The sequence below is a fragment of the Callithrix jacchus genome, chromosome 3 (assembly GCF_049354715.1).
Source record: "Callithrix jacchus isolate 240 chromosome 3, calJac240_pri, whole genome shotgun sequence".
Classification (NCBI taxonomy): Eukaryota; Metazoa; Chordata; class Mammalia; order Primates; family Cebidae; genus Callithrix; species Callithrix jacchus.
The window spans coordinates 84,941,171-84,960,882 of NC_133504.1; the positions used below are offsets into that span (position 1 = coordinate 84,941,171).

A 19,712-nucleotide genomic window follows, 5' to 3' on the forward strand; every position below is an offset into this window, starting at 1 on the left:
GTGTCTAGTTTTCCTGCTTATTCCCGGTGATGGGCAGAGTAATGATCCATCCAAAGATGTTCAGGTGTCCATGTGATATTCTCCAGGACTTAAGGGGAATTAAGGCTGCCGATGGAGTTAAAATAGATTATGCTGGATTATCTGGGTGTGCCCAATTGATCACCAGATCCTTAAAAGTGGAAGAGAGGCAGATCAGTATGTCAGAGTGATGAGGTGTGAGATGGACTTGACCTGCTATTGCTGGGAGGAAAGAGATCATGAGCCAAGGAATGTGGACAGTCCCTTGAAGCTGGAAAGTGTGCATCGAACGTCTGGAGACTGGAAAAGACAAACCCCCAGAAAGGAACAAACTCTTGTGGACACCCTGATTTTGGTCCAGTGAAACATGTTTGACTTGTTAACCTACAGAACTTTATGATGACAAGTTTGTGTTTGTCGTAAGCCACTAAATTGCAGTAATTTGTTACAGCAGCAAATAGAAAACTAATATACTCCCTTTGGTCTAAGATTATCTACTACTGATTCTTTCTAGGATTATAGCTTCCTGTCTGATGTGGATTTACAGCCACATCACCCAGCTTCTTTGAAGTGCTTACAGTGTGTATTGTCATGATGAAGCCTTTCTAAGGGTGAAGTATATATACTTTAATATGTGCATACTGTCACATTTTGACTATTTTGGAAGACTTTCACCTCTGTTTCTTGTCTTTGAGGCTGATGAATTGTGTTTCTAAGTTATAAATTTAATATTAAGGGATTCATGTATTATTGTTATTGAACTCAAACAATATTAAGTAATGTTTAGGGCCAGGAAAATCTCATGCTCATACAGAATAATGATATCTCCTAATGTATATCTTGGAAAGAGTTTTGTTCAACATGAGAAATACTAAATTTTTAAAAAATTTTTTCTTCTTAAAAGATTGACAAAGGAGAGAGTGGGTTGCTAAATGTTTATTTATTATTGTTCTCCAAAGAATAAAACACTTTCCATAGCCCAGCTCTAGTAGTAAATAATAATGAATGCTCCAATAATAAAGGAGCAATAGATTAGTATTGTAGGGCTAAGGGCCCCACAGGGTCGTGGAGTGTCCTTTATGCTGTGCCGAGGCATAGGATCTGAGAAATAAAGAGACAGGATACAGAAGTACAAGGAAAATGCAGCTGGGCTCAGGGGGGCTACATCACCTATAAGTGGAGACAGGCGAAGCCCTGAATGTCCAGAAGTGTGTGTATTTGTTGGGTACAGGTTAGGGGGCAGGGTAGTGAGTGAAGTCATCTTTAAGGATAGTGATAGGGTTGTGAGCAATAAAACAAGGGTCCACCCCCATTACATCACCTAGACTAGGAGGTGGACAGTATGCAGCAAGGGTTCCACCCTCATTAGGTCACCAAGGCATGGAGGTGGGCCATGCACAGTGAAGAGGGTGCAGTGTGCAATACTTCTATTTATGGGCATGCTACTTCTAAGAATACAGGAGGATGCTTAAGTCATACAGCAGTGACAGAGCTGTCAAGGTCTACCACCACCTGCTGGCAGCTTCCAGTGAGTTCTATAGGAGGATGCTTTGGAGCTAGCACAGTAACAAGAGCTGATAAAGTTCACAGTCACCAAGGTGCGATTATCCGGAGGGGTTTTGAGCGAGAGCTTGCTGGTCTGAGGGCAGCCTTCCACAAGAACTGGACACAAGGTCCTACAACTCCTTTATCAGGAAGAGTGGCTCTTGCCCCAACCCTGCCATACAGCAGGTATCTTTATGATACTGAACGCTACCGCCTGGGCCATGGATTCTTGTTCTGGTATAATTGTTTTTCCCTTAAATCATGCTCTGCACCATGTCTGCTGTGGACATTCCTCTGACTATAAGCTGCTTATTCTTTAATTCATGCTCTGTACTGTGTCTACTCTAGGCATTCCTCTGATTATGAACTAAGATATATGTATATATGTATATATATAGGGAAATAACTGAGTGGTAAGATACTCTTTAGGCACTCATTCTATGAACTAATATATGATTATATGTAGAGGATTATATAAAGGGAAATAACTGAGTAGTAACACTGTAAACTGAGATACTCTTCGGGCACTAATTGTGCCAGGATTCTGCTTAGCTCTCCTTCCTCAGTGCCTATGTGGGGGATTACCCACATAGCATTAGAATTGTTTTTATTACAAAGTCAGCATCTCTGCCAGAGCTGCACAACCCCAGGGGTTGTTAGAGGAAAACTGCCATATTTCACAGAACCTGAGGAAAGAATGCAGCAGACCTCAGGCAGAATTCAAACACCTCCGGCTCTGCCCCTCAATGTGTATTGGCTCCATGGCCACGTGTAGCTCCCAAGTTTTACAAGTTATTGATCCCCCAGAGAGACCTGATCTCCTGATTTCAGTTCCAGGGAAGGGTCAACTTGGGTCAGGTGCCCACCGCTGCACCGATCAACTTGTCTCAGTTAATGCAGTCACATTATATAACGGCTGCTCTGATCAGTGACCATGTGGATAGATACAGCATTTTCTCAAAAAAAAAAAAAAAAAAATGTCGCAGAGGGGTGGTGGTGGGGGCAAACAAAAGTATTGGTGTTTGATACAAGGTACTGCAGCAAAGATGTGACACCTTCCATACACACCTTAAGGGCTTCTTTGTCTCTGGAAAGTGACTTTTCTGAGGCTGTTTAGGTAGAAAGGTGTATTAATGGTGCCGGTGTTAGAATCACTGGCAGTCTCTTCTTGAATCTGCAACTCCAATGGTTAAATCTCATACAACATATGGTTACATAATTATTCTAGAGAATTCTATTCCTACTATCTAATTCAGTAACTGACTTGAAAGTAAGAAGCATACTTTTAGACTCTAATGTGAGTGGTGGTATTTGTTTCAATGGAGGTGGGATGAGGCATGTGTTCGCTTAGCTTTACATTAAAAAAAAATTATATGTGTAAATAAATATGTATGCCTTGTAGAAAAATTAGCCATAATCTTACTACCAGAAGATAACTGCTGTTAACCTTTTGTGTGTGTATATGTGGTGGCTGCTTCCATGTTATCTCCTGGCTCTTTTTACTTTTCCAGTTCTCTAACACTTGTTTAATTAATTCCTTATATTATTATGTTAAGATAACAACTGTTGTCATTATTTCACTAAGTGGACCATGATTGAAACCATCAGAGTTTCCATTTCAGGTGGTGACCAAGATGAGCACTAGGAAAAGTGTGGGTGGAAGTTAATGGGCTTCTAGTCGGTATGAGTTGTCCTCAGATCCAACCACTTACTACTATACTGTTCAACATACATGAAAATACTTATTTTTCCTTTACATCGTAAGCAATGAATTTAGGGTTGGGAGCACCGGTGAAGAAAGTGGGAAGGCAGTAGTTTCAGCTCTTTTGCTGGTTTCATTATTTTGTTACTGATGGAAGGGTACCAAGGACTAAAGATGAACTAGTGTGGCCCTGCTCAGTGGCATCAGTAAAATAACTGCTTGAAAGCCAAAATCACAACAGTGACTTTTCTTTTTTAGACTTGTCAAATGCAGTAGCCAGAAGGCAGGAAAGAGTAGAACAAGAAGCCGGGCGCGGTGGCTCAAGCCTGTAATCCCAGCACTTTGGGAGGCCGAGGCGGGTGGATCACGAGGTCAAGAGATCGAGACCATCCTGGTCAACATGGTGAAACCCCATCTCTACTAAAAATACAAAAAATTAGCTGGGCATGGTGGCGCATGACTATAATCCCAGCTACTCAGGAGGCTGAGGCAGGAGAATTGCCTGAACCCAGGAGGCGGAGGTTGTGGTGAGCCGAGATTGTGCCATTGCACTCCGGCCTGGGTAACAAGAACGAAACTCTATCTCAAAAAAAAAAAAAAAAAAGAAGAAGAAGAAGTTAGATCTAAAACTGACTATGAACAATCAACTAACAGTGACATTTTAAAACAGAAAACATCTGAGCTTACACAGTCACAATAAGGTGTGACAATGAAATTTCATGTTAGTTCAGAGTGCCTTTTTATAATATCACTTTTGGTGTCTTGAAAATTTTTTAATCCTCCAAAGTTAGGTTAGACACCTTCTTTTTAACAGCTAAGCAAAAGAATCCCCTGAAGCCTCCAAAGCTCTCAAAACAATACTGACCTAATTTCTACAGAGAAGTATTACACAGTGTTGAGTGTGGGCTCTGAGTCATACTGCTTGGGTTTATCTACCATTCCTGTAATTAGATGTAACTCAGATTCCTTTTTTGAGAAACAAGAATTAAATAGTGCCTCCTTCATAGGTTCTCTGTGAAGATCAATGGAGATAAAGCATGTAGTCTCCTTTCTACAGCATTAAACACAGCACATGCTCCTCTGAGTTGAATGGAGCAGTTAGGTCCTTAATTTATTTTTTTGAGAAAGGGTCTTGTTCTTGTTGCCCAGGCTGGAGTGCAGTGGCGCAGTCTTGGCTCACTGTAACCTCTGCCTCCTAGGTTCAAACGATTCTCCTGCCTCAGACTCCCTAGTAGCTGAGATTACAGGCACCTGCCCCCACACCCAGCTAATTTTTGTATTTTTAGTAGAGACGGAGTTTGACCATGTTGTCCAGGCTGGTCTCAAACTCCTGACCTTGTTGTGATCTGTCCTCCTTAGCCTCCCAAAGTTCTGGGATTACAGGCATGAGCCACCACACCCAGCCAGGTCCTTATTTATAATGCTCATATATAAGATTTCTGAACTACAGAGAACATTACTGCATCTGGGTAGGAAGAAAATAAATTTTTAAATAATATTCATACAATTTATTTTAATATAATTTTCCAAATTTAATTTCATGTTCACCTTTAATATTTCCTAAGAATTCAAGAATCAGATGCAGGGATTCTGTTTCTGTTTTTGTTGTTGTTTTATAATTAGGATTTCAATGTGGAATCTCAGATTTCTTTTATGAACTCCTTTACTGTCAGATAATTAACCAGAGATACCAAATAAATGAAGATGGGAAAACACTATAAATATATTTGATATGAAATCTTTTTTAGATTTCTGTATTTTCAAGAAGTTATGATTAGGACATGTTTACATAGTCAAATGAAACCTCTGGCCTCTGCTAGAAATATATATTTCTCTAATTATTAAAAAAAAAGCAGGCATAATTCCAAAATATATTATTTCAAAAGTTCTAGTGTTACCAGTGGTGAGTATGGGCAGGCTCCACAGTCCTTGATCTTTGTCTTCTTGGGAGAAAGAATTAAGTCAAGAGACTGAAGTAGATTTAAGGCAGAAACAAGAGTTTATTGAAGCAAAAAAAAAAAAAAAATAAAGCTCACTGAGTACCCAGCCTGACCTTTGTCTTGGGGCTCTTAGAGATTTACTATTTCCTATTTTTTTCCTGGTTTCTTCCCCTTCCTGTATGTGCATTAGTTTGCCAGCATCTGGGAGGGCCTTTTAGTGGTTGAAGTTATGCACATACTCTCTTAGGGCAATTTTCCCTTTCTGGCCTAGTACCCCCACGCCAATCCCCATGGGAAGGTCATATATTGGTCAAACTCTGTCATTTGCCTCTTACTGCACATGCCTTGACATGTTCCCAGAGGAAGGTCAAACTCTGCCATCTTAAGTTCTTAGTGGGAAGTTGTTGCCCATGAGCTCAAGATGTCTCCTGTTAGATTTTCCCCTCCCTGTCACCATCCTGATATTCTTTGTGGCCCTGTCCTGCCCTGTTCATATCTGCCTATCTACCTACTCTAAAACTAGTACCTTATATATAACTCCACATCCCCCTCCAGCTTCCCCATTTCTCTGCTCTTTTTTCAAATTGTCTTCATTAACTGTTCTTTATTCTTCACCCCCTAATTCCTCAGTTTCTATCTCTTCATTTGTATAACTGTTCCCAAATGCATCTAAAGCAGCAGACCTCTTTTTATTCAAAGCATTTGCTACTGTTGAGCCCTCTCATTTCCTGGCTCCTGTGACACTATATTCTCTGGTTCCCTGCATTCCTCCTGTATGTTTCTTTTCGCTGTTTCTCTTCCCCAACTTCTAAATGTCCACGCTTAGGCTTCTCTGCCTACGTGTACCCCTGAGGTGAACTCAGCTGGTTTAATGACTTGAAATACCATTTTCCTACTAATGACTCCTAAACTTGTACCTAGACCTCTTTCTTGAGCTGCAGACATGTATCCCATCACCTACTTGATATCTTCATCCCTTTGCTTGTAACATGCTTCAGAGCAGGCTTTGTTCCTTGACTGGTTTCTGCTTAACAATTAAGTTTTAGTCAAGGTATTTCCTCAGAGAGGATTCTCCTGACATATGAGACGTAGTCAATTGGCCCCCAGTTACCCTCTCTCCTAAAATCTTGTGTATTTTCTAACTGTGACCTGTGATTTTCTTACATATATGTTTACTTATTATTGTCTTTCTCAGCAGAATGGTAAGCAAAGAGCAGGGACCTTATATGTCTTTGTACTTCTATGTCCCTAACACCCACCAGACACAGTTCCAATAAATACCATCACAATATTTGCTGAATAAGTTATTTCTAGTACTTTTTATAAACACAAAACAAAGTTAATATATTTTTCTTAACAGTTAAAACACATTTTTAAGTTTAGTTCCATCTTGCTTTCTTAATCTACTTCTTTTTGTCTTCACATCAGATTTAATAAAATAATTATAAGTCAGGGGTCAGAATACCTGTATGTTTACGGAGTAAAATCAGCAACAGTCAAAACTCTTATTACCTTTCAGTGTAAAAATGTGTTTATTCACAACCATTTGTGAATTACCATTTGTTACCATTCCTTCAAAAAAGTCTTTATGAACAAAAAGCCAAAAAAATTACAATAGTAGCTTATGCCAAACCAAAAATATACATCTGATGTATACAAACTTTAAAAAGCATTAACACAGGCAATGTGAATATAGATTACCTTAAAAATATTTCCAAGACACAGCTACAACTTAAATTATGTTAAGACAGATATAAATAATAGCATTACCTAATGTATTCTATTTACATATTTAAAGTGTCATATTAATTTCTATAACACAAAAAAAGGAGATAAAACTACAGATGTTGTTGCTTAGCAGTTCAAATATTGAAAGGGCCACATGATTTTTTTTTAAGTACAGCAAGAACTTTAGGTTATTATTTATATCGGGACCTTCCTATATTTATAAGAACATGCACTGTCATTGTTTGTTGCAAGAGAAAGAAAATTAGAAAACACTAAGGAAAAACAACAAAGAGTTTGCTTACTAAAATCATACCAAATCCTCAGCAAAATCAAGGAAAGCAATTATGGAGTGTTTTCTATCCCTGGCCTTTTATATTGACACATAAATTTTAGAGAAAAGAACAGTTAATTGTCTACCACAAAATGCAGTTATAGATATTGATATGCTTAGTTCTATCCTATTAAAGCACCTTGTACTACAAGGTAAAGGAAAGCTTAATAAAATCAATGAAGGCTTTCATACCAGAAATAATTTTATTTGAAATACCCGTATTACCTTTTTAGATTTTCCTTTCTTAAATAATGCAGAGAATATGTGCTGTGTAAAATCTATCTAAGATCATTCATTGGAAATATAGAATTTTAAAAAAATAATGGCACCTAAAAACAATACTATATATCAATTAATTTAAAGTTAATATGGTGGCATGTAAAATGAAGAGGAAAAACCTAAATATATGTATCTTCTTAAATATTATTTTTTATTATTACCAACTTGAAATGTCCAAACTCTGAAGGGTTATTTTTACCATATTATCTTTTGCTTAGATTGAATCAACATTATCATACTAGGACATGTAATAAGTATAGAAAGAAACCAATACTTCATCATTTCTTGGAGTCATCTACTCAAATCAATTGTGCTTACTATTAGATAATAAAATCCAAGGAAGTCATAGAAATAAATAATGCTGGAAAAGGAAACAATATTCTAAATCTGAATCTGACAATCCCTCCTCACGCTCCCTTCACATCTGCTGAGAATTAACAAAAAAAGTCTTAATATTTTCATAGTTAGACAATGAAATAGGCTTCAAAATCATTCAAAGTAAAATTAAAAAAATTTAAAGTGGAAATCTACCATAGTTAACAGAAATGCTATAAAGAAAAGACTTAAAGTAAATTTTATTAACATGACAGGACCATTAAATTGGTCTTGAAAAGCAGAAGGCAGATGATGAAATTGCACTTAATTCTGAAGCAATTCAGATCCTATCATCCTCACTCCTTTCTAATAAAATAAGCATTTACAACATGGGTTCTTACACGTCTCCCTTACAAAAAGGCTCAGCACAATCATTTATACATTCTAGTTGGTTTTTAACATTTGGTCATAACTGATAAACAAGGTCACAGGATTTGACCCTATCGAGTCTGTTGATCTGTATCGGAATGCCTTATGCCAGAATCAGACAGTTCTAATACAGGATTTACAAATCCAGAATACTCGGAATTTCCATTATCATCCATTTCGGCACTAACAAAATCATTCTCCCACTCTAGCCCATTGGAATCATCAGAGGCTGATGTAGGATTACTTCCAGTCTTCTTGTTGCTAAACTTAAGTGCTGCCCGTAGGATGTCTTCCTCTGTTTTGGAACGTTCTCTCATTGGAAGCATTCTATTCATTCCTACGATTTGAAGAGAGTTTTTAGAAATCTCAGAACAGTTAATAAAGCTATATTTTAAAACTTCCAAGTTTAGCAATATAGTTTTTTATTTAACTATCAGACTTGATTTGTGAATTAAAGACCCAGTCCCATGGAGGCCTTAACGGAAATTGTTGGGGTCTAACCCTGAAGTATGCCTCACATAAAAATAAATATTAGGCTCAAGCCTGTAATCCCAGCACTTTGGGAGACCGAGGCGGGTGGATCACGAGGTCAAGAGATCGAGACCATCCTGGTCAACATAGTGAAACCCCGTCTCTACTAAAAATACAAAAAATTAGCTGGGCACGGTGGTGTGTGCCTGTAATCCCAGCTACTCAGGAGGCTGAGGCAGGAGAATTGCCTGAACCCAGGAGGCGGAGGTTGCGGTGAGCCGAGATTGCGCCATTGTACTCCAGCCTGGGTAATAAGAGTGAAACTCCATCTCATTCATAAATAAATAAATAAATATTAACAATCACCAAAGGGCAGTTTTGATGCATCATTGATCATCTGATAAGATGAAATTCCTGAAGAGTCATAAATAAAACCGAAGGGATGGAGGATTTCAATTGCTATTAGTCTTATATGGCCAAGTCAGTATGTCTACCGAAGTCCTTTCCTACCCACATAATTTCATTTCCCAGAGAATGACAGTTACTCTAATGATAACATATACTTTTCCAGCACTTACTAGGTTCCAGTTATATACATGGCACAGATATTAACTGATTTCATCCCCAACAACTCTATGGAGTATAGTACTATCATTATTCTCATTCTGTAGTTGAGGTAACTGGGACAGAAAGGCTAAGTGATTTGGGTAAGGTCACACAGCTAAAAAGTGGTGAAGCAAGAATTTTAATCCATTCAGTCTGGCTCCAAAGTCTATGGTCTTACGCTCTTCTAACTCTACCACAACAGAGTAGAGACGTTTCTGTGGGAAACTGTTCTAGATCTAATTCTGAACAGAATAAAATTGGTAAAGTGAAAGTGTCAGTAATATTGCAGAAAAAAAAAATGTCATTTTACTGGCAGAAAGAAGGGAGAGAGGACAGAAAAGAAATTTGAATCTGCAAGTACAGAATCAACATTAGTAATAGAACTAAAATCTAGGATTCACAAAGGGATTTAAAAAATATTCTTAGACCCATTTAATAATTTTTTGACCTTAAAGATCAGAGCCCACCACAAAAGAACATTTAAATCTGTATCAGTGTTGTCTGTCACTCCTGAAAAATCACAAATTCAACCCAGGAAAGCAAGTTATCTCTATAAATAGGACAAAAATATGAGCTAGATACTAACATAATTTTGTGGATTTGTTTCTGTCAATTTATCTCTAAGAAGTTCTATTTAACTTCTGGCTTTAGACTGTCCACAAGGGGGTAGTAATCCTTCATACTGAGTAATGTCATGGGCTTGGGATTCAAAAACCTTGAAAAAATTAACATTTATTTTCTAAATCTACAAAACATTAAAAATTAAGCAATTTTCTAAAAATTTTTATCAACAATGATAATCAATACACTAACAGTCTAAAAAGTGTTTATATGATTCTTCAAGGCTTTGGATTTATTTCCATTTAAATAAAGACCAAGGTAGATTTATATAAATCAACACAGATTATATTAACTTTTTAAGGTAAAATTGTGAATTATAAAATACCTTCTTCATCTTCCCACTCTAGATCTAAGGATGTGCTGTCATCATTTCCACTAGTTGATTTAGTTTTGGTCATTAAATCACAACTGCTTTCTGTATTAGGTGTCAAAACTGTAGCATCTGATGAGAGTCCTAGAATATACACCAAGTACAATTGAATGGTTTCATCTGTACTCTTCTACCACAACGGCCAATTTACTTTGCAACAATTATCTCTCTCTAAATATTATTACTTTTAGCTTCATAAGAAATAATTATGGAAATTATATTGGTAAGTTTCTGTTAGGAACACTTAAAGAAACTTTTTTCTTTTTTTGCCATCTAAGCACAGCAAACATGCAAATTTAGATGATTATAAACTTTTCAAATATGGTGAACTAAGGGTCATATTTTTAATTGTCAATTACAAAGGAGCACAAAAAACAAATGAACAAAAAAGATAAAACAAAAAGCAGCCTATATTTTCAAAAGGAGCCACTACTATGCTTCCACTATTGGGAAGCATACAAGTTTTGCTTTTGAAACTTGAGGAAATATTTTAATCTTATAGAACAATTTGTAATAAGTTAAAAATAAGTATACTCTACTCATCTGTTTATTGTGGCATAAAAAAACTGTATAGAAAATGCTTTAAAAGACTTACTACTACTTCGAAAAATTTCATACTGTGACTTTGTATTTCCCAAGCAAGATTCGAAGTCATCTTCTGGTCCTGAACTGTAATAAAAGTGAAATAATTTTTTAATATATTAATGGTAGATGCAATATAACAAATATTTAAGCTAATGATAGCATTTTGGCTTGAAGACCTATGCCATACAAATTCATAACTGCTGTATGATTAGAATAACCTAATGAAAACAGTTAATAGTTTTCTTAATACTAGTATGAAACTGAAAATAATAAGATTTTGGTTAATCCTGAAGTCAAATCTCCAAAGCTTAGCTATAAATCCAACTGTAGAATAAGCATGAACATAATTCTTTGAATGAGTAGTGATACTTGTGGAAATGTGACACTGAAATGTCTCTTCCAAAAAATGACCACACATAAACTTTAATACAAGAAAAGAGAGGGACTAAGGAAAAAACAAACAAGGTATAAAAGTCACCCAAAGACATTCAGCTACTGTATCACTTCTATATGGGAAATGTGACCACTCTTAAAAATGCAAGAGAATCAGTTTAAATAAATAATGATCATGTTTCAACTTAAATGCTCTCAGTATTCTTCCAAGACAGTATCTTTTAGAAGGAATGATTTTTGGGGAACACATAAACATGAGTACATATACACACATCCTGAGGTGAATGATGCTCTACATGTCAATAAAATCTTCTACCACAAAGGGAAGGAGGAATATGTTTCACCATTTACCTTTGATAGTCTCCATTGTTGGAAGGATGGTATCGCTGCACAATTCTCTGCCTTTCTTGCTTTGGAAACATAATGTAGTAAGAAAAACACTCTGTTGTAAAATTATATATTTTAAAACCACTCGTGCAATACCAAAAAGCATTTTTTTCTAGTTTCTAAAAAAAAAAAAAAAGTTATTCTGTGGATATATTTTTCCTTAAATCTATCACTATTCAATTCTATATCCCTTTAATTATGGGTAGAATTTTTCGGAATTGATCAATGTATAATCTAGAAGTGGCCAGAATATTCATAGTGTTGTTGAAAAGTAACTTTTTTTTTTTAACAGATAGGTATTGATATCTTTAACATACTTAGTATACCCAAGAACTTCCAACCAATTGGTAAAATGAGGAGCAGGAAAGGAATAGTTAAAACAATACATGAAGTCCTATTCTGGGTAAAGTAAGTAGCAATAAAACAAAAGATTTATAAGATCTGGCTGAGTTGACTTAGAAATAATAAAAGCAACTGACTAAGAAAGAACTGTCGGAGTTGTGGCTCTGATAGCTATCAGCTATGTATCCCTGGCATGGCCTCTATTTACTGCTCCTTCATCTATAAATTATAGATAGCTATATTACTGCTCTAACAAACTCAGGGCTACCATGAAAATCAAATGACTTGGCGGGTGTCTGTGTATGTCTGTATGTCTATACACTGTAATATGTTCCTACATCAAATATTTAACCAGGGTAGGAAAAACTCAGAGAACCTTGGAAATCACCCATATGGATGTGCATATGGAATGCTTTGCCTCTAAAAGGGAAGCAGTAATTTGTTACGGTAAAGAGTATCTATGTGATACCCAGAAAATACTTTTATTTCTTAGAAGGTAAAAATTAAAAATTTGTTCATTATTTAGAACTGACTTAAAAAAAAGATATTCCCTCATATAATCTGCTGCAACAGAGAAAGAGAGAAGAAGCGGGGAGAAGGACACAGTTCACATGGAAATCATGTAACAATATGAGAGACATGATATTTCAGTTTCCTAAGGTTTACTATGTGACATGATCTTTATACTATTATATTAACACTAAAGAGGTGAATCCAAAGAGGTAAAATATGGAGGAAGATACTAAGAATACCAACTATACAATGTTGTGCTCGAACTTTGGCTCTGCCCCTTATTAACTGTAGAATCTCAAGAAAGTTACAAAACATACCCTACTCCCCAGTTTCCTCAACTGCAAAACAGGGATTAAAAATATTATCTCCTATGATTGTTGTCAGGATTAAATAAGGTAAAACACTGCTGTCTGTTATTCATAGCTGCCAGACATTATGGTAATGCAGCATGGTAAGAAATGGTAAATCTGCTGCTTTTCCTGATAATGTGCCAAAGGTTTCTCAAGACTCAAACTCCCAATCTCCCAAAACACAAGAATAAAGATGAGAAGCAAATAATAACCTTATGGGGCAAAACAGCAGTTTATCCAGTTCCAGGAAATAAAAGAAATTATAGCATTTCAAGGAGCTGTTTTAAAAAAAACAAAAAAAAACCTCACAAAACAAAATGCTTTGCCAATTATATTTAAAGACTAGTTTTGCAATGTCTTCCCTCTAAGAGTACATTTATTTTTTCCAAAAGAATACTGAATTTTATAGCACTAAAATTTCTTTATGATAAACAGGAATCAGCATTTGCTAAAGTAAAGCTAAATAGCATTGAGTATCCAGTATGTAATCTGATGTTATTTCTAGCTGTTAAAGACTAATTTGCCTTGAAAATTCTTAAGATTATATGGGTAAATACAGTAGTTGTTAAACAAGAAGTCCTTGAGAATAGGAAAAAAAAAAGTCCCAACTAAGATTTGCCAGAGAAAATAAGGAGAAAAGCAACCCTAATATATGCTGGGGTCTTTTCCCCTCACCTCCAAGAGCTTTCGCTGCTTTGCTGCCCTGGCTGCTTCACGCTGTGCAGCGTATAAAGCTTCTTCTTCTAGTCTTAACTTCTCTTCTTGTAAGGCTAACTGTACATGAACAAAACGATAAGGATTAACAAAAATCAGAACCTGTCTAACTGCTCTAAAAATAAAATACTTCTATTTATAAAACAAAAAATAAATTATTAAAAAATAATTGATCTCTACAAAGCATAACAGAATTGAAATGTTTGCGATTATCTGTTTAAATTTCTTCTTTTACAAAATAACCCAAAGGATATAAAACGCATTACAGAATTCTTTAGAAACTGAGTTATGAAGCAGTAGCATTAATCTGCATAAATATAGAACTGTTTCTTTAGAATATGCACTGATCTTCATTTTAAACAATCATTCCAACACATATCACCTTCACTAGTTTACCGGTTTTGGCACTCATAAATCCAGTATCTTTAAGACCAATTATATCACCGTTGACCAAAGGGAACTCGGCTTTCACAAAATTAATGTCTTGCCATCTAATTAACATCAATGCACATGTCTCCTTAATTTTATTACTATCAAACTATTCAAAAATTACTTTCATATTTAAGTTCCTGACATTCATAAGAGCACATAAACTGCCTTAGTAGTATCTATTTCATGTTCAAGTTAATTTGAAAATCAATTTCAACACAAATTTTTTTCTTTAGGCTAATATTAACATCTGTTGTACAGCTTATGTTAATCCTTTTGAAATCACTAATTGGTCCTAAACATACTTTTTTTTTTTTTTTTTTTTTGAGACAGGGTGTTACTCTGACACCGGGGCTGGAGTACAGTGGCACAAACACTGCAGCCTAGACGTCTTGGGCTCAAGCCATTTTCCCACCTCAGCCTCCAGCGTAGCTGGGACTACAGGCGTGTGCCACCACCCCAGGGGAATTTTACTATTTTTTGCAGAGCTGAGGTCTTGACAAGTTGCCCAGGCTGGTTTTTAACTCCTGGACTCAAGCAATCTGCCTGTCTTGGCCTCCAAAGTGCTAGGACTACAGGCATGAGCCACCATACCCGCTTTCAAGAGACAAATATTTGTGTGTGTATTTGTTTTTGAGACAGGGTCTTGCTCTGTCACCCAGGCTGGAGTGTAGTGGCTCCCCCATGGCTCACTGCAGCCTTGACCTACACTGATCCTGACCTCAAACTCCTATAGCCTTGAGGATCCAAGCAATCTTTCCACCTCAGCCTCCTTAGTAGCTGGGACTATAGGTGTGTACTACCAGGACTGGCTAATTTTTTCATTTTTTTTAAGAGATGGGGGTTTCACCATGTTGCCCAGGCTGGTCTCAAATTCCTGGGCTTAAGGTGATTCGTCCACCTTGGTCTCCCAAAGTGCTGGAACTATGGCCACCATGCCCGGTCTTAAACAGAAAATTTTTAAATGTACAGTGGAATATGAATAATTCCATTTAGTTTAGTAGATGCAAAACCATAATTATAGGCCATTTCCATAAGCACATTAAACAACTTTAACACTTACAATTATAAGTACTTGGTTCTCTGTGAACAAATATACCAAGACAAAAAGTCTTCAAAAAACTACTCATTGTGCAACAGGGTAATTTTTTAAAAAATTTGTTTTTGGTTGTTTCCTTTTTGAGATACGGCCTCACTCTACTGCCCAGGCTGGAGTGCAATGGCATGATCATGGCTCACTGCAGCCTTGACCTCTCTGGCTCAAGCAATCCTCCTACCTCAGCCTCCCAAATAGCTAGGACCATAGGCGTGCATCGCCACACCCAGCTAATTGTATATTTTTTGTAGAGATGGGGTTTCACCAGGTTGCTGGTCTCAACCTCTTGGGCCCATGCAATCCACCTGCCTTGGCCACCCAAAGTGCTGAGATTACAAGCATGAGCCACTGCGCCTGGCCTAAAAGTTGGTTTTAAATACAAAGGTGCATATTCTTGCCAGAGTTCCTACTTTGTGAATTAAGAAATTATTTTAAAAGAATGTACTATCTCCATTTTTTGGCAGCATATGATTTCTGATAAATTAAGCCAAACTAAAAGAAATGATAATAGGCTGGAATGATAGTTTTACTTTTAAATCATATTCATCTGTATGTATCTAAAAATAGGTCCAATGACTCTACACAATATATTATTTAATGACAACTCTCTCCTTTATAATAACATGTACTTAAGCAATATAAAAGACTATTTACCTCTTTTTGAATTTTCTTATCAAGATCTTTCTGTTTTTCGGCAATAGAATCATAATGCCTTTCTCTTAGGTCAACAATTTCTTCCTCAGTAAGAGGCCTAGAGAAAAAAAGATGGGGAGAAAAAGAAAAAACAAAAACTTCTAATGAGTCTAAGTACAAATAAAACACTCAAAACACCAGTGAAATTCTCAAATTTTGCTGTTAAAGCAATTTCCTACAACTTCAATTGTTAAGAGTAAAATGTATACATTCTACCACTTGCTATAATTCTAGTGCATAAACTGATATGCACTAGATAATGTATCAGACTAGTTTTTAAAGAAGATACAGTATCAGACTAGTTCTTAAAGCATTACAGCTACCTTTTAAGAAATGTTGACTTCATTTACCTTCATCTGGCTTTGCTTCAGCCATCTAACCTACGGGGGTATACCCTAAACCATATCCCAAAATGCTCATCATAAAATATAAACGTTAGTACGCTACTACACCCTGATCTCAGCCCTCATACCATTCTGGAACTATTCTTAATCCTCCTATTTTATCCTGCTCAATCACTCTGGATTTCCCAGGACCTTCATCCTTCCCTTTTCTCCCAGTCTACTTGTCCCAATCATCTTGCTTCACTTACAACCAATAGGAACACCAAGGCAGAGCTGAACTACTTTCTTACCACCATACTCACTTTCTTGCACTCCTATTATTATTCCATATTCACTAAGTTTTCCTCACATTCTGACCCTGGGTCATTTCCATGATCAGCTCTTTCTGTTTTAGGCTGCTAGAGAAAATGTGACATCAATTTGGCACTCAGCCACCAGCAGCAGTCCTTTTACATATACGTGGCAACTCCTTCACATATCCTACACTATCAAATTCAAAATCTTCAAATACTCAAGTTCCTTATTCATACCTTTTTTTCTCTTAAAAGGCAATTTCACTCCACTTTAAGAATGAGGAGTATTGACCATGAATCTCCCTAACTTTGTGCCAACCCCCACTTACTTTACATATATCCTTATTCTCCTCACCGTCCTCTAAAGAGGAAGGTTCTTAACTTGTTCAGGGTCACCTACTACATTTACACTCTTGATTCATTAACCAGTGAGCCCACCTCTCCTGCCTCACTCCAGAGAATTCTCTGGGACCTTGTTCTGTCAATTAGTACCTCTCTTTTACTTTTATCCTAGTCCTTTTGCCTGTTTGCATCTCTCTTCCATGTGAAGGAAGGAAGGAAGGAAGAAAGAAGCAACTAAGGGAAAAAACCCTCCATTGACCTGTATCTATCTCAAGCTACTGCACTTTCTTTCAGCCAAGTCCTGAAATTAAATGTATAGTATTAATAGTCAGTACATCTGGCACTCACTATGTGCCTGGCTCTCTTCTTCTAAGTGTTTCATATATATTAACAAATTTTAATCCTCACAACAACCCTACAAGGTAGATATAATGATTATACATATGAAGGAAGTAAGAGGAAGACAGATTATGAGTATGGCTAAGTAAGTCATATAGCATGTGGCAAAGCTGGAATTTGAACCCCAGGTAGTGTAGCTCTTGTTCTGAACTACTTTTCTTTTGCCTTCATCTCCTTTCTTCCCATTCACTTGTCAATTTGCTGCAGTTTAGCTTGGCTCCCATCACTCCGATAACTCTAGCAAAGGTAATCACTGGCTTCTATGTTGCCAAATACAAGTCCTTATCTTACTACCTCAGTTTTGTGGGACAGTATTGAGCATTCCCATCTGCCTGTCTGCTCTCCTCCTTTGGCTTCCCAAGTTCTCCTGGTCCTTCTTTTTGCCAACTACTTCCTGGTCATCTTCATATTCCTCTTCTAGTGGAACTTACAAAATGAAATACAGATTTTAAGTGCTTAGTTCATAAAGTTCTGATAATTGTATGCACTCATGTAACTTCCAATGGAAGCAAGATACATAACATTTCTATCACCTCACATACTTTCCTTGTGCCCCTTTACAATCAGTTCTCTCGCTTTGCTTACACAATTTCTTCTGTCTGGAACGTCCCCCCACTCTACCTAGATAGTTAGCACTAACCAACCCTTCAACAATCAACACTAGGTGTTAGCCCCTTATAGATGTCTTCTTGGATTTCTCTCTCCATACAAGAGGCTGTTTTGGACAAACAGCCTCTTTTCTATGGTTTCCTAGAATGTTCTATAACCATTATTGAATTGCTTTCCCTATCTCAGATTGAAATTAGTCATCTTCAGAATCAATCTCCCAGACCAGGATGTTCTTTATTCTAATGGAGAGACTATGTCTGATGTTTTAAATCCCAGTGTCTAGCATAGTGCTTGGCACATGATAATTGCTTAATAAATGTTTGCTAAACTAAAAAATATAAGGATTATATGTTCATAATATAACACAGTATATGAAAATATTCTCTTGAAATTAAGAATGCTGTTTTGACTTACAGGTAATTCTTTTTTAAGTACTGCATGTAATTTTAATAAAATATTAAAAAGCTGCTCAAATAATTATAATACAAGGTTTTAGCTACTATTGAAAAATGTGAAAAAAACTAGTATCACAAGTTTCAGAATACGTAAGGAAAGAAAGGGGTGATAAAGTTAAAAAATTTAAAAGAAATGTACTTATCAATATTAAATGGTTAAGAAAACTAAAAAACACATAACAGGTACAACAGGAAAGCATCTAGGCACATTAAATTCTTTAATTTTCAAAATAGTCTTGAGATGTATAATATCTGTCTCAATCTTACATAAAGAAAAAACTAAGCTTCTGAAAGGTAAACTGTTTAATGTATCAAAGCAAGTAAATGATAAAGCCTGACTTCTTAAGAGAGTTTTCTTACAGTTCACATAGGAGTTTTTTGTTATTATTTTCTTTAAACAAAGCCTTACCTATGACTGCTTCCTGGGCTCTCCCCCTGTACAAAAATTAAGTAAACAATTAAAACAAATTCACTAACTAAATTCTATTTAAGGTAAACCAATATAATTTTTATTTCATCTAAATACTTTCAACTTACTCATTTTTATCAGAGTAATACATTTCACTACTAAATATATTTCACTATTAAAAGTATTTGAAACAAAAAGCTTTAAAATTTTACTACTTCCCCAAGGAAAAATTAGTTTATTATCTAGCTTAATTACATAAAACCATTTGCTGGACATTTCTTAGATTTTGTAACAAATATTTGTTATATACCAAATGAACTGGGGTCAGGATGGTATTTGATAACATATTCTCTAAGTCCTTATCATTTATATTAATAGTTGATCCTTATTCTTTGCAGTTTCTGTATTTGCAAATTTGCCTACTTGGAAAATTTATTTGTAACCACAAAATCAATACTCTTTGAGCTTTCTTGGTTATTCAGGAACAGGCATGGAGCAGTAAAAATTTCGAGTTGCTCAGCAACGTACATTCCCAGATGAAGTAGAACAGGGCAACAGATATTCTGCTTTCTTGTTTCAGCTCTCATGCTATAAACAAGCATCCTTTTTACAGTCTACTTAGTGCCACATTGTTTGCATTTTTGTGTTTTGCTGGTGATTTCTGTTTAAAATGACCTCCAAGTGCAGAATACTAAGTATCCCAGTGTGTTCCTAAAGGCCAAGGAAACTATGATGTGCCTTAAGGGGAAAATATGTGTGTTAGGTAAGCTTCATACAGCCATGAGTTCATGGACTGTGCATTCAAAATTAATGAGTCAATAATATATGTTTAATATGGTGTCTTAAACAGAAATGTACATAGAATAAGTTTATATACTGATTAGTTGATAAACATATTGTGACCAGAGGCTTGCAGGAACCTAACCCTGTATTTCCCCTGCAGTAATGCTTCAGCATTCACTAATTTAGCATTTGCACAACTTTATTGAACATAATTACAATAA

The 19,712-nt window shown here is 36.1% G+C and overlaps 1 protein-coding gene across 2 annotated transcripts in view; it reads right to left on the reverse strand.

Annotated features, from left to right (window-relative positions):
• Positions 1-6,718: 6,718 nt before the first annotated feature.
• Positions 6,719-19,712, reverse strand: part of AP1AR (adaptor related protein complex 1 associated regulatory protein) — a 38,723-nt gene continuing 25,729 nt past the window's right edge. The window contains exons 4-10 of one of the 2 annotated variants that reach the window (XM_002745463.7): positions 18,709-18,734; positions 15,819-15,915; positions 13,601-13,699; positions 11,685-11,743; positions 10,951-11,024; positions 10,311-10,439; positions 6,719-8,624 (exon numbers count right to left, since the gene is read on the reverse strand). In XM_002745463.7, the coding sequence (XP_002745509.1) occupies positions 8,359-8,624; positions 10,311-10,439; positions 10,951-11,024; positions 11,685-11,743; positions 13,601-13,699; positions 15,819-15,915; positions 18,709-18,734 (750 nt within the window). In that variant the 3' untranslated portion in view covers positions 6,719-8,358. The remainder of the gene's footprint in view (positions 8,625-10,310; positions 10,440-10,950; positions 11,025-11,684; positions 11,744-13,600; positions 13,700-15,818; positions 15,916-18,708; positions 18,735-19,712) is intronic. The other variant, XM_008992838.5, reaches the window with a different exon arrangement.